The sequence below is a fragment of the Haliotis rubra genome, unplaced genomic scaffold (assembly GCF_003918875.1).
Source record: "Haliotis rubra isolate DU_JTF1 unplaced genomic scaffold, ASM391887v1 Scf28, whole genome shotgun sequence".
In the NCBI taxonomy this organism is placed as follows: Eukaryota; Metazoa; Mollusca; class Gastropoda; order Lepetellida; family Haliotidae; genus Haliotis; species Haliotis rubra.
The window spans coordinates 2390897-2403953 of record NW_025766891.1 but is presented as its reverse complement, the minus strand read 5'-3'; the positions used below and the strand labels follow the sequence as shown (position 1 = coordinate 2403953).

The 13057-nt window shown below is 41.4% G+C and overlaps 2 protein-coding genes across 4 annotated transcripts; one reads left to right on the top strand and one right to left on the bottom strand.

The window, feature by feature from the left end:
• Positions 1-423: 423 nt before the first annotated feature.
• LOC124281130 (ankyrin repeat domain-containing protein 34A-like) lies at positions 424-6366 on the top strand. Of its 2 annotated transcripts, none has more exons than XM_046717150.1 (2): positions 424-788; positions 4697-6366. In XM_046717150.1, the coding sequence occupies exon 2, from the start codon at positions 4706-4708 to the stop codon at positions 5795-5797; it is 1092 nt and encodes a 363-aa protein (XP_046573106.1). In that variant the 5' UTR covers positions 424-788; positions 4697-4705; the 3' UTR covers positions 5798-6366. The 2 variants fall into 2 exon arrangements, with proteins under 2 accessions (XP_046573106.1, XP_046573105.1); XM_046717149.1 differs by lacking the exon at positions 424-788 and adding an exon at positions 1737-1780.
• A 46-nt stretch (positions 6367-6412) lies between these two features.
• On the bottom strand, positions 6413-11936 carry LOC124281131. Of its 2 annotated transcripts, XM_046717152.1 has the most exons (4): positions 11675-11936; positions 10354-10517; positions 8680-9119; positions 6413-7091 (listed from the first exon to the last, which is right to left on the bottom strand). In XM_046717152.1, the coding sequence occupies exons 1-3, from the start codon at positions 11893-11895 to the stop codon at positions 8707-8709; spliced, it is 798 nt and encodes a 265-aa protein (XP_046573108.1). In that variant the 5' UTR covers positions 11896-11936; the 3' UTR covers positions 6413-7091; positions 8680-8706. The 2 variants fall into 2 exon arrangements, with proteins under 2 accessions (XP_046573108.1, XP_046573107.1); XM_046717151.1 differs by lacking the exon at positions 6413-7091 and having other exon boundaries at positions 8534-9119.
• Between the last annotated feature and the right edge of the window lie 1121 nt (positions 11937-13057).

Below are 13057 nucleotides of genomic sequence, written 5' to 3'. Positions count from 1 at the left end.
TACTTCCAAAGCTAGGGTTAATTTGTAGGAGAGTCAGCCATAAAATCTCTATCTTCTTTTTCAATTAAAACTGTTTGTATTTAGGCGACTGTGGCGTATTTACACTAAAACCATGGACTAACATCTATCTCTGAAACGAACATATTCAAAATAAAAACCACACACTCAAAAACATTTTTAAATTATGTTAATAAAATACAAAAAAACAGACTTTCTTAATGTTAGACTTCCAACACATCCTAGACTTGCATGTGCTTATTTGGTATATTTAATTTGTTTCAAGGTCTGTTTGACAGAGGGGCGGTGGGGTAGCCTAGTGGTTAAAGCGTTCGCTCGTCACGCTGAAGACCCGGGTTCGATTCCCCACATGGGTTCAATGTGTGAAGCCCATTTCTGATGTCCCCCGCCGCGATATTGCTGGGATATTGCTAAAAGTGACGTAAAACCCAACTCACTCACTAACTCACTGTTTGACGGACTAACTAAAGCCAATGAGCCAAATGGATTGACTCGTACAAGTCACTTGTACAATTCGAAATGAAACTAAGGGAGACAAATGCTACACGACCGATTATATACGCTATGGCGTTTCAATCTTTCCAATCTGGAGGCGGGTCATGGACGACGGACCCCCGGACTTGGCAGATGTATTCTCGGGACGAAATTCCACAGGGACGTGTTGATCGCTCACCTGCTATCTTAGTAGGTAAAAATAGAAGGTCTGAAAGACATATAGCGTGTTGGTACAGTTCTCGAAGGTATTCTTTTTGAAGTGCTACGACAGAAAGGTACGTTATTTACTTCACTTGATGATAAATGAAAATTATTTACAATGCCAATACCTTTCACCACAATGAGTCCTTGCAACAGTATTGGAAACGTGACATATATATTATATGGAAGATATTTCTTCGATTTCATTTAACATTTATTTCAGAAATGTCATATATTAATCACTCACGAGGATGCAGATTGTCTATGATGGAAGTGTTTTATGGGCAGCATTGTTGATCACGATTATAAGGGCGATATGACAACACGTCACTTAGTGGCGCATACACAATGGGGTAAATCACCGTCATGCTTTATTTCCGGAGGATATTCAATAGGGCAGCATTTTTATTTTTTTGTTTCAGCAAAATCATTCGTTGCCAAATTTTCAGATTTTAGTGAGTTCACTAGATTTACTAGTTCACGCTACTATGCGATATTGAAAAAAAACCATGCTGACCACAGCGGAAACCCTTCCACCAATTTTACCCCGACATTAAAAATTTAATGTATTCATTGTTATTAGTTTTGATAAACGAATATGTATCAGCAGAGACCATATAATAAGACTTATTATAAAGTCTCTGGTCTCAGCTGGAGTTATCTGGCATATGCCGTGATGTAAAGTATCACATGACTTATTACGTAATTAACGGAATCTGCTGCCGAGTACACCCGAATGCCGCTTGGAGACATCCTTAGTATCATGTCAGATGTCGTGATGGTGCAACGTCATAATTCCCCCCTGCGTTTCTCTGCTGAGAATTAGCGGCTATAAAAAACTGTTTTATCCAGATTTGGCTCTTTTTTAAATAATTAATACCTTGCAGCTTTGTGATGTCGAAAACTTATCGCGTGGGGAAAATGGTATCCGACTAATTAATTATTGGCTGTGCCTGACGTCAGAATGATACCTGACCTTAATGGACCAAACTTCTGTACCGCAAATCTAAACAGTAGTTGATGCCAAGACGGGATTTGAGAAGGATGTGTAGCTGGGACTTGTAGGGTAAGAACTATATTGTGTTATTGCTGTGATTATCATATAGCTGTGATCATGATATTGCTGTGATTATCAGATTGCTGTGATTATCATATGTATCTATTATTTCACCTCTGACAAGATCCGTGGGTAAAAGTGGTTCAGCAGCTGGGATTATGATAATTCTAAACCAAGTTTATCTGAATAATGCATTCGCAAATATATCAATTAATGGCGCATTTAATCTATCAGAGTTTGTCCTACTGTGCGCCTTATTTCAACATCATTTCCGAAGTCAACACAGTAATGATAATAAATGATTATTTGAAATAAACAGAAGTACGACTTTTCCAAAAGAGTAGTGAATTGTCACACATTTAACCTCTTGCGTACTCATCAGGGCCCCGTATCACAAAACTATCGTAGCACTACAACGGTCGTAACTCCTATACTGGGCCAAGATTTTCGAAGCTCTCTTAGCGCTAAGATAGTCGTAAATACCATACATTAACATTAACGTACGACTATCTTAGCACTAAAGAAGCTTCGAAAATCTAGGCCCTGTAATATAGACTTACGACAGTCGTAGCGCTACGATAGCTTTGTGAAACGTGTCCCACAGCTATGAATCCCAGCAAGAGCATATACACGTGTGCAATACCCAGGCCACAATATTCAAAATACGACCACTGTAGACAAACAAACCAGGGCCTAGATTTTCGAAGCTCTCTTAGCGCTAAGATAGTCGTAAGTTACTGTTAATGCATGGCACCTACGACTATCTTAGCGCTAAGAGAGCTTCGAAAATCTAGGCCCAGATTGTCTGTAGCAGTTTGTGAAATGTGATCATTCTAAGGTCAAATGATGACCCCAACGAAATAATTACAACGAGCCCCACAACAATACCAGACCGTACTCTGACACAGGGGGTATAGATACCGGCTTGGCTATTGTGTGGGTAGAGATACTTTGATATACCGGTAGGTGGAGTTTGTTGTGAGGTTTTGTATTGGTTTGTATGGGAAGGATTCATGTATCTGTGGCCTAACAGAGCGTGCCGCTTAAGTGATACTTGTATATTACATATTGTCTGCGACCAGCGTTGTGTCGATTGAGACTGAGGTGATTTACCCTTTGTTATGACAAGGAGGGTAAATGGCGGTTACGATGATTGATGATGAACGTTTCACGGGAAGGTGTCTTTTCCGTGCCCACGCATAATTAAGTTGAAGAACCATGTCAAGGCTGAATGGTGGATTCGAACTTACAGCGAGCAGGAGCGGGTCTTAACATTGATATCAAACGAACGTAAATCAAAACGAAGATTCACGGCACTCCACATCGCGCCTACAACCGCACTGCTGCTGCTGCTGCTACTACTACTACTACTACTACTACTACTACTACTACTACTACTATTACTACTACTACTACGATTACTACTTATATCATTACTACTGCCAACACTACTACTGCTGCTGCTGCTACTACTACTACTACTACTACTACTACTACTACCTCCACCATTACTACTACTACTACTACTACCACCACCACTACCACCACCACCTCCTCTTCTTCTTCTACTTCTACTCTACTACTACTTACTACTACTACTACTACTACTACTACTACTACTACTACTACTACTACTACCAACGCCATGCGTCCACTTTTATCGCCATGACTTCTACTACTACCAGTACTACCACTTCTACTGCTGCATCTCCTACTTCTTCTACCCCTACTTCTACTACTACCACAACTACTCCAGTTGCTGGTCTTCACTGATTGTTCGGGGACTGCAGTGATTACATACCATTAGAAACAGGCTGTTAACATACGTTCAGTACATACAACCAAGCCCCAACAAAATTCCTTGACCCTTAAGTCACACTTCACATTACGTCAGCGCCCGAGTCCACACAGGCATGCTGATATAAGCCTAATACCCCCAAAGAACATTGCCCCAGATCAAACCTAATCACAGCGGAAACACATCAGAGCAAGGGCCGACAGCACAGATTCGTCGGCACCAAACCTTATTCCGCATATGGCAAAGGTGTACCTGCCAGGTGTAAGGAGCGCCTTGATTAAAGGTGTGCTTTGACGGTAGGTGATTGTAAATATTTCATGGCTTTCCACAGCATACAATCGATCGATCGTCAGGTACATTGAATCCAATATACACGTACTCTATTTCATCTTGTGATGCTTCAGTTTGATTTATCATTAGAACTATCACTGGAAATAGAGAAATATTGTCAGGAAGATAATACCATGTAAGATTTATTTATTTTCAGATTTATGAGTGAATGTTATGGTCATGTCAGGTTGAAATTCCCATCAAATTCCGTTGATTGGAATATCCAGACATCAAATATTTAATAACGGGATTATCTATTTTCTCTAACGCCCCATTCCGCAAGGTTTCACCTTTATGAATCCTGTCTGTAGATGATCGATTCTGGACCAGATCCTATGATTAACATCATGAGCATCGATCTACCTATTTAGGAGACTATTACATGCATCAACCAAGTCAGTGATCTTTACCAACCGATCCCGCTACACGCCACTCTGTGAAGGTGCAACGTCACCTCATGGTGGACTTAATCCACAGTATTTCACCTTAGTTGGGAGGAAATCTCAAAGTGACAGGATCTGTGACAATGCCATTTTCAAGACACCTATGAGCATGGAGATGGTGTAGAAACAAGCTCAGGGCAAATCGAGCTGGAACCCACCATCATGGGTGTCAGTCAAACGTAAGGGCCGCAACTCTGTACAGCGAATTTAGACGCTATAAACAACGAGGACACCTGTCACACAATTAGTGTGGTTACAAGGTTAGGGTATTAGAAATATCGTAAATTTAAAAAAAATCTCGTATTTTCCTTTCCCAGAAAACTTTAAATATTAATCAGGACTTTTGCTTTACAGGTACATGCCATGATGTCGAACGAGGAACCAGGTCGTTACGAAATTATCTCCCCTGCCAACGACGAGGACAAGAATCTCTTTAAAGTCATCTCATACGGAAAAGTTCAAAGATTGAGTTCGTTGCTGTCCAAAACTCAGGACTTGGATGTTCGCGATTCGTGTATGAGAACACCCTTAATTCACGCCATTTTCCTTCCCAAGGATGACGTCAGAGCCCACGTGGTACGTTTGTTGTTGCGTTACGGAAGTGACGTCAATGCTCAAGATGCGGAGGGACGTACTGCGTTAATGTATGCCTGTATGGAAGATGGGAAGGTTGATTCTGTGAGATTGTTAATCAGATGCAAGAAATGTGATCCCAATATACAGGACCGGGACGGGTACACGGCGCTGATGCACGCTGCAGTCAGTGGAAACACGTCTGGAATTCGAATACTCACAAACCACGCAAACACGAAAAATGTGCTCAAGATTAACGCTGTAAGTAAACAAGGGTTATCTGCCCTTGAATTGGCTGTAAAATTGAGGTTAAGTGACGTATGCAAAGTGTTGGTGCAGGAAGGATGTGCAGACACTTGCGTGAAGGATAAATCAGCATTATTTGACATTTTGCGTGATGACTCGAGGACGAACACCCCCTTTAACCAGCGATTTGCCACTCGACATGGGTTCTCTCCGAGGCTAGGGGGGACACCGATTAATCCTATATCGACGAGAGCGTCGCCCTTTATGAGACAAAACAGCGATCTCCATCGACGAGCTCTTTTGTCACCGTCAGCCGAAATGAATTCCCCTATCCCAGGGAAAGGTCAAAACACGAGTGGGATTTATCAGCGGTTGCTCAACTCTCCAAACGCTCAGTTCCCAGTTTCTCCACGGGAAATCGTTACCCCTGGATTAGCCCATCTAGACATGATTCGCAAGCAGCCCTCTTCAAGGCGTCCTTTGACCCCCATAACACCCCGGAACTCTGCCCTAAATGAGAACAGTCCCTCTCCCGTCAACACATTACCTCACCCCACGCGACTTCCAAGCATACCCAGCGGCAAGAGGGTGCACCTGGCACACACAGTGGACAATTCCCCACGGGAGGATTGTTAATGGGAATTTTATGTGAATAGTTTAATTATCAGAATCAAGTTATGTTTTCAAGGGATTGTGCAAAACTGTTCTTGTTGTTCTTATATCAAAGAATAGGGCATGTGAATACAAAAGCATAGGACATGTGAATGCAAAGCATAGGGTAGGTGAATACAAAAGCATATGACATGTGAATACAAAAGCATAAGGCAGGTGAATACAAAAGCATAGAGAAGTGAATACAAAAGCATATGACATGTGAATACAAAAGCATAAAGCAGGTGAATACAAAAGCATAGGGAAGTGAATACAAAAGCATATGACATGTGAATACAAAAGCATAAGGCAGGTGAATACAAAAGCATAGGGCATGTGAATACAAAAGCATAGGGCAGGTGAATACAAAAGCATAGGGCATGTGAATACAAAAGCATAGGGCAGGTGAATACAAAAGCATAGGACATGTGAATACAAAAGCATAGGGCAGGTGAATACAAAAGCATAGGACACGTGAATACAAAGCATAGGGAAGTGAATACAAAATCATAGGACATGTGAATACAAAATCATAGCACATGTGAATACAAAAGCATAAGGCAGGTGAATAAAAAAGCATAGGGAAGTGAATACAAAATCATAGGACATGTGAATACAAAATCATAGCACATGTGAATACAAAAGCATAAGGCAGGTGAATTCAAGGACTTAAGGAATGTGAATTCAGTGACCTGAGGGACGTGAACAAAAACAAACCAATAAGTAAACAGAGAGGCAGCATGTGGTTACTGTGTCATAGAAATATTTAAACACAGCCTGTTCCTGGTAATACCTCATAACTGGATGAGGTCAATCGGGGATGAAAAGTGAAAGGATCAAAGCTGGATAATTCGGTGAAACACAGGTCAAGTCCTTCCAAATCCACAACAGTATTATGGTATAATTCCCGTGAATGGTATAATTCATAATGCAAACATCCGTATTGTGACCTTGAGGCATGTCAGTACCGTGCCGAACACCTGTTTCTAGTTAAAATGCACAGTTGAATTATATACAATACTTTGAATGATAGGTGGGCATTTCTTCATTTTAAAGCATATTTTCGAAAATTTGTTATGGAATATGTCATCCGTGAAGACAGTTCTGTATGTGTCTTGCATTGGCAATCGGCCATTATTCTTGGCGTTGTGTGTTGTTTCATCCATTGTAAGTTATTCTTGGCAGAACAAAACATATCTCGTTGAGGACACTTGCAATCGTCTCTGTCTCAAAGGGGATAACTCTGGATGAATCAGCGGATGCTGCGTGCAAAATGTCACTAAGATGAAGGCTTACTAACATAAACACATTTATCGTTGAAAAAACGTTCCAGGTGTAAGACAGGCCTCTTCTATGAAAGATACAACAGCTTCAACAGAAATTTCATTTCTGTTACTGATGTGTTTGATCTCATGAATTTTCTATGTAACCATGCAAAAACATTGAATAAACCGAGAACATTCGATATCGTCCGATTTGATTTCGCAGTCCGAGAAAACGTCTAGTAAATGACGTTATATATACAAACATAGAATATAACACATCCCTTTCTCATGCTTTGTCTTTACAACAGACTGGCTATTTGGGCGATCGGGTGGTCAGGCTCGCTGACTTGGTAGACACATGCCATTGCTCATGCTATTGATCACTGGATTGTCTGGTCCAGACTCGATTATTTACAGACCGTCGCCATATAGCTGGAATATTGCAGAGTGCGGAGTAAAACTAAACTCACTCACTCACTCTGGTCCAAACTCTAGTATAAATTTTACAGACCGCAACCATATAGCTGGATTATTGCTGAGTGCGGCGTAAATGTAAACTCACTCACTCACTATTACAGTTTTTGACAAGTTAGAAAGGTAAAACGTAAAGGTAAAATAAACGCGATTCTGACGACGTACCACCTGACGTCGGTTAACCACGCCCTCTGCCGCCCGAAGTGTGGAGGCCATGATGACCACGACGGTGCCTCCTGACACACCATGAATGAAATTTAGTTTTAATTTATAACGAAGCATAAATGTAATGTAAGAATTCATGAAAGGTGGGGTTAATGTAGGGATGGGCAAGACATCTTTTTAAACAAACAGGTCGTCATGATGTGCGTCTTGTGCACGGCAAAAGTGAGTGGATATGGTTTTATGCCGCTTTTAGCAATATTCCAGCAATATAACGGCGGGGGACAACAGAAATGGGCTTCACATATTGTACCCCTGTGGGTAATCGAACACGGACCGTCAGTGTGATGAGCGGACGCTTTAACCATAAGCAGTCCATGTTGATTGCTCTTGTAAACATGAGTAACAGATCCGAGTAGCACCAGGGGCAAACTCACCCACAGACCAACTAGACAGTGAGGTGGCCTGGGCCCCGTTTTGGAAAGTTGTCGTAGCGCTACGACTGCCGTTAGTCAATGTTACAGTACACGAGTTACGACAGTCGTAGCGCTACGATAGTTTTGTGACATGGGACCCTGGCTAGCTATTCTCGAAACGTTCGTAGCCTTACGAACTTCTGAAGCCCATTCTTAACACATTGGCTACGATCAAAGTTAAGAATTCTTAAGGCTACGAACGTTTCGAGAATAAGGGCCCTGGGCCTATATTTTCGAAGCTCTCTTAGCGCTAAGATAGTCGTAAGGTAATGTTAATGTATGGCACTTACAACTATCTTAGCGCTAAGAGAGCTTCGAAAATCTAGGCATTGGAGAATAAAATGTCGGATCGTCTGAGAACCGGGTTCGAATTTGCACATGCTCACATTGAGTTAACCCATAAGATCCCACAGGGGATTTTTATTTTCTGTTCTGAGATATCACTGGCGGTAAATGTAGGCAAAGCAAAACTCAATAAATCAAATTTCACCGTAAATACCCGACTATTTATTCCACATCACACCTCGGTCTCGAGGGGCACGTCGTACGATGTGAGCGGCATGTCTTCATCCTCTACGGTCAGGTCCATTCTCAAGTTATCAGGGCTTTTCAGGTCCTCTATCTCAACAAACACCATACCCTCAGGGAGGTCTTTGGATCCAGAAAACGTTTTACATGGTTTCAATCTCATTGGCTTTACCGGAAGGAGGGAATACATCTTTGCCTTCGGCTTGTCTGGGCTTGGTATTCCGCCATGTTGGAATTTGACGTACTTCCGGTAGACGAGCAGCTCCAGGTGTTGCAACGCTCTGTGTTTCTGACGGACAGTACGGATGAGGCTTTTACAGTCGGATGATGTTTTCAGATTGGTGTATTTCTTAAACAATAATGGCTCCTTCTTCTTCACTTCTACTTCCGTCTCTACATCAACTGCAAAAAAACACACAAAACGACACAGTCAAATATCAAACAGAACACGTACTTGTTCAACACGTGTTATATTTGGGATAACACTTTCTTTTTGTCGCTTTTATTTTTCCTCACTGAAGTACTTATTCTAATGCTTTGCGGAGGTTGAGTTCATCGGACATTGTGTATTCATAGATCCGGCAATGGGATCCGTGCCAATTTACACTTTCCCTTGTTAGAGGGATACATAATGTCCAGACAACCAGTTTCCATACTTCCATTTTTGTAGAAGTGATGGTGGCTGAGTGGGTCATGTGGCTGACTCTGTGTGCTGGCGGTTAGGTGTCTTACTCTCAGAGCGTGGGTTCGAATCCCGGATTGGACTCAACCTCCTAAAAGTACTGGAATCTGTACTTAACTGAGGAAGTGTAAACCAAAATATGACATATGTTGCGGCTATATAACGACAGTCTATAAATAATCACCTCAAGACAAGACAGCCCAGTTATTAAAATCATGAGCATCGCAAATGGGATACACAGACATGCAGTCTTTAGCTTGGACACGCTTTGAATGGTTTGACTGGGTGTGACAATGGGCTTGTGGTCTGCCCTGAAATGTTAACATGTGAAAGCAACACTGAGTGTGTTTGAGAACTGGCTACATGCTAAAGCACAAATAAACCTCAAAATTGAAAAGAAACATGTAATGCTTGGTTACCCAAATAAGAACAATGATCAAATAAATATCATCTTAATTCTCTTCAAGGAACTAATTTTTCGAAATAAGTTTAACAACATCATGCCATCTTTTCAAGTTTTTCAACATAAACTGTTTGAATATTATATGTTAACAAAGTGTTCGTCAATAATTAGTTTCTACACGTTCTGGTCGTCATGTCATGATTTATTCTGCTAAAACTATTTGATTGTTCATCATGTATACTGGAATATCACTGTTATTTGTTTGTATAAAATGTTGAAAAATGCAACAAAATAAAAAACTAAAAAAACAACACCTAAGTGTGTTTCACAATTGATTTGCAATCGACATGTATCAGGTGGCCAGTCTTCTGAGTTGCGTCCCTTGGGTACGCCAGAAACACGGTCTCAAGGTTTGGCAGCACCATTTTCATCAGTGGAAGACGTCTGACATCTGCATCACTTCGGGCTTTTCTCCCTCATCAAGCTAATCTACCGTGATATAACTGAAATACTATTAATAAACTCACTTAACATAATTTAATTCCATTTACCACGTTTTAGAACGTTTTCCAACTCTTGCAGCTTTTCCTTCGCTTCACCCTCCACCGCCTTTATTTCCGCTTCCGTTCTGGTGAGCATGCGCTGTAACTCCTTCATTTCTGAGTCCATTTCTAACAGACCATGTTTCATGCGGGATAACTTCCGGTCTCGTCGCCTACACAGATCAAGACATTGTGAGAATTAATGAAACCCTTTCAATTCTTTATATATCTCTGACATGGATGATTAAGGAGATAATTTCTTGGTATAAAAGTGGGTAAGTCATGAAAACACTGCTTTGAACAGTACCGCACGGCGACGCAGGGCTTTGTTGCAACGTTGGTAAAACTAGTGGGAGCAGGTGCTTTCACCAAAGATGCATTCAAAAGGTTGTCATGAACTCGAATCTTCGACTCGAACTGAGGATCATCGGATCCTGGTGTGGGTAAGGGCCTCAACTATGCAGACCAATAGCTTGCCCGAAACTTGGATATGAAATTGCACGGTAACCTAGTTCCAGATGAAAATTGGTGAGTGAGTCAGTTTTGTTTTACGCTGCTTTTAGCAATACGGCGGGGGACACCATAAATGGGATTCACTAACTGTACCCACGTGAGGAATCGATCAGGAATCTTCGGGGTGACGAGCAAACGGTTTAGCCACAAGGCTTCTCCCAATCTCAGATGTGTGAGAAAGGTGTTTGCTGTATCTTGGTGAATTGCTATTGCGCCTCAACCACTAGGTTACCCCATCGCCCCTGGGCCGTTGGGGAGCCCTAGGCAATGTCAGCAAAGTGTCTATGTTACACTGTTTGAATGACGTTTATCTTTGAGCTGAGATCGATTTGTGGAATGGCGCAGAAAGCACTCATATAAACATGCTGTTGTATAAATCTTTCAATCAATCACCTTCCCAACGCAACATCACCACTCCAAAAGCAAACGCCTCCAACCTTATAATCATGCTAAATTTTCTCTCAGGTGAAATTCCTCTCTCTCTATACACTTGGAATATTCAAAATGACTTTCAGCCAATGCTACTTAGTCTCTTTGTATTTTGGCAATTCCAAATGACCAATGAACATAGCTGTAGCAAATTAAGAGCCATGTGACTATGTGGGTAGTCCGAAATAATTGTCCCGCTTTAATGCTGAAATCGAGTTTTCTATAAATCTCTAAGTTAAACACATTCTGTGTTTTTACTGATAGAAATAGCGAGGGGAGGGTTGTGACAACCATTATTGGCATGAGTATATTTACCAAAATCGCGTGAGGAATCCGGTATACCGTTAAATTACAGAGTTGGGTTAACGTGTAACATAATATGTTTTACCTGTGCAGCGAATAGCGTGAATTTAGATCCCCCCTTTTGTCGTCATATTTGATGTCATCAATGAATATGTCGATGATGTCGCACACGCTGTCGTCTGTCTGTGCTACCTTGCAGTCAGTGTTGTCGTCGCTCACTAGAGATGTGCTGCTGTCTGATGTTAAACTGTCTTTTGAGTTGCGTTTCATCACGCTTCGCGGTAAGATCTTCCTGAAGAGCGCCATATTGCTTGTTTTGGTGAGAGTGGTGTACAGTTAGTGACATGACGTCATAGGAACGATTATGACGTCATAATAGTGTGACAATCATGACGTCACGATTACAGTCCGACGATTTCCCTCTCTCCGGCGCAGTGACTTAGCAGACAGACAGACACGAGTTTATTTTAGCATAACATACTATGCTGGCCGCATGGAACTCTGGAATATGTCGAGTGGCGCTTTCCAAGGACTGATTTCAATCATAATAATCATACATATAGGGGGTATTCCATGTGTCTAGTGAAATATGATAAATGATGAGACCTGAAAATATCACGACAAAACTGTGCTTTGTTATACTATACATGGGGGTAGAGCAAACTGTATTTCTTTTCTTAAATGACAAATTTAATACTTTCCTACGATCAATCTAAGATAGAAATTGAAATTGAAGTACGATGTTGTCGGTGACCTAAATTAACAATCCTCGTTCCGGGCTAACTGACGCGGTGTTTTATTGATGTGTCTGGGACAACGTGCGCTGTAACAATACGTTGATGAGTCAATTGTATTTCAATAAATGAATAAAGGCGTCCATGGAAGAAGGACAACCTTTATGGATGAACAGCTTCTTAAGTTTCGATACAGATTCTTGTATCGCTAAACAACAAACGCGACGCCTCCACTAAGACTGTGCACAATTTGAAGTTCCAGCAACGCACTGCTTCCACGAACTTCGAGAAGAAGAAGATAAGGACATGTACTGAAACGTGGCAACACTTGAATGAAGACGTTCATTAAAGATTATCCTTTTCTCACTCTCAAACTTCTGAAACTGCCACTCAAAGATCGCGGCCATGGACTCAAATTAAAATGTAACAGAAAACATGCAACGTGTAAAGAGTATTTCTGATGTTCCTAATGTTGCTAAAAGAGGCGTAAAAACATACTCACTCACTCACTCACTCACTCACTCACTCACTTAATGTTGCTCAAATAGGCGTAAAAACTCACTCACTCACTCACTCACTCACTCACTCACTCATTTTCAACTTACAGCTACCGTTTCCAGCACTCAATTGATTTGGACGTCACCAGTGCGAGATTTTCGGAGTGATTCTGTCAATTACACACTATCATGAAGGAGTTCCGTCCCTTTAACCACATCTCCAACAAACCTCGTTTA

Excerpts from the sequence above, each read along its gene's own strand:
- LOC124281130 (XM_046717150.1), top strand. The coding sequence starts at position 4,706 with ATGATGTCGAACGAGGAACCAGGTCGTTACGAAATTATCTCCCCTGCC.
- LOC124281131 (XM_046717152.1), bottom strand. The coding sequence starts at position 11,895 with ATGGCGCTCTTCAGGAAGATCTTACCGCGAAGCGTGATGAAACGCAAC. Across the intron at positions 10,518-11,674 it reads TCACGCTATTCGCTGCACAG|GCGACGAGACCGGAAGTTAT; the intron begins GTAAAACATATT and ends TGATCTGTGTAG. Across the intron at positions 9,120-10,353 it reads GGAAAACGTTCTAAAACGTG|TTGATGTAGAGACGGAAGTA; the intron begins GTAAATGGAATT and ends GTTTTTTTGCAG.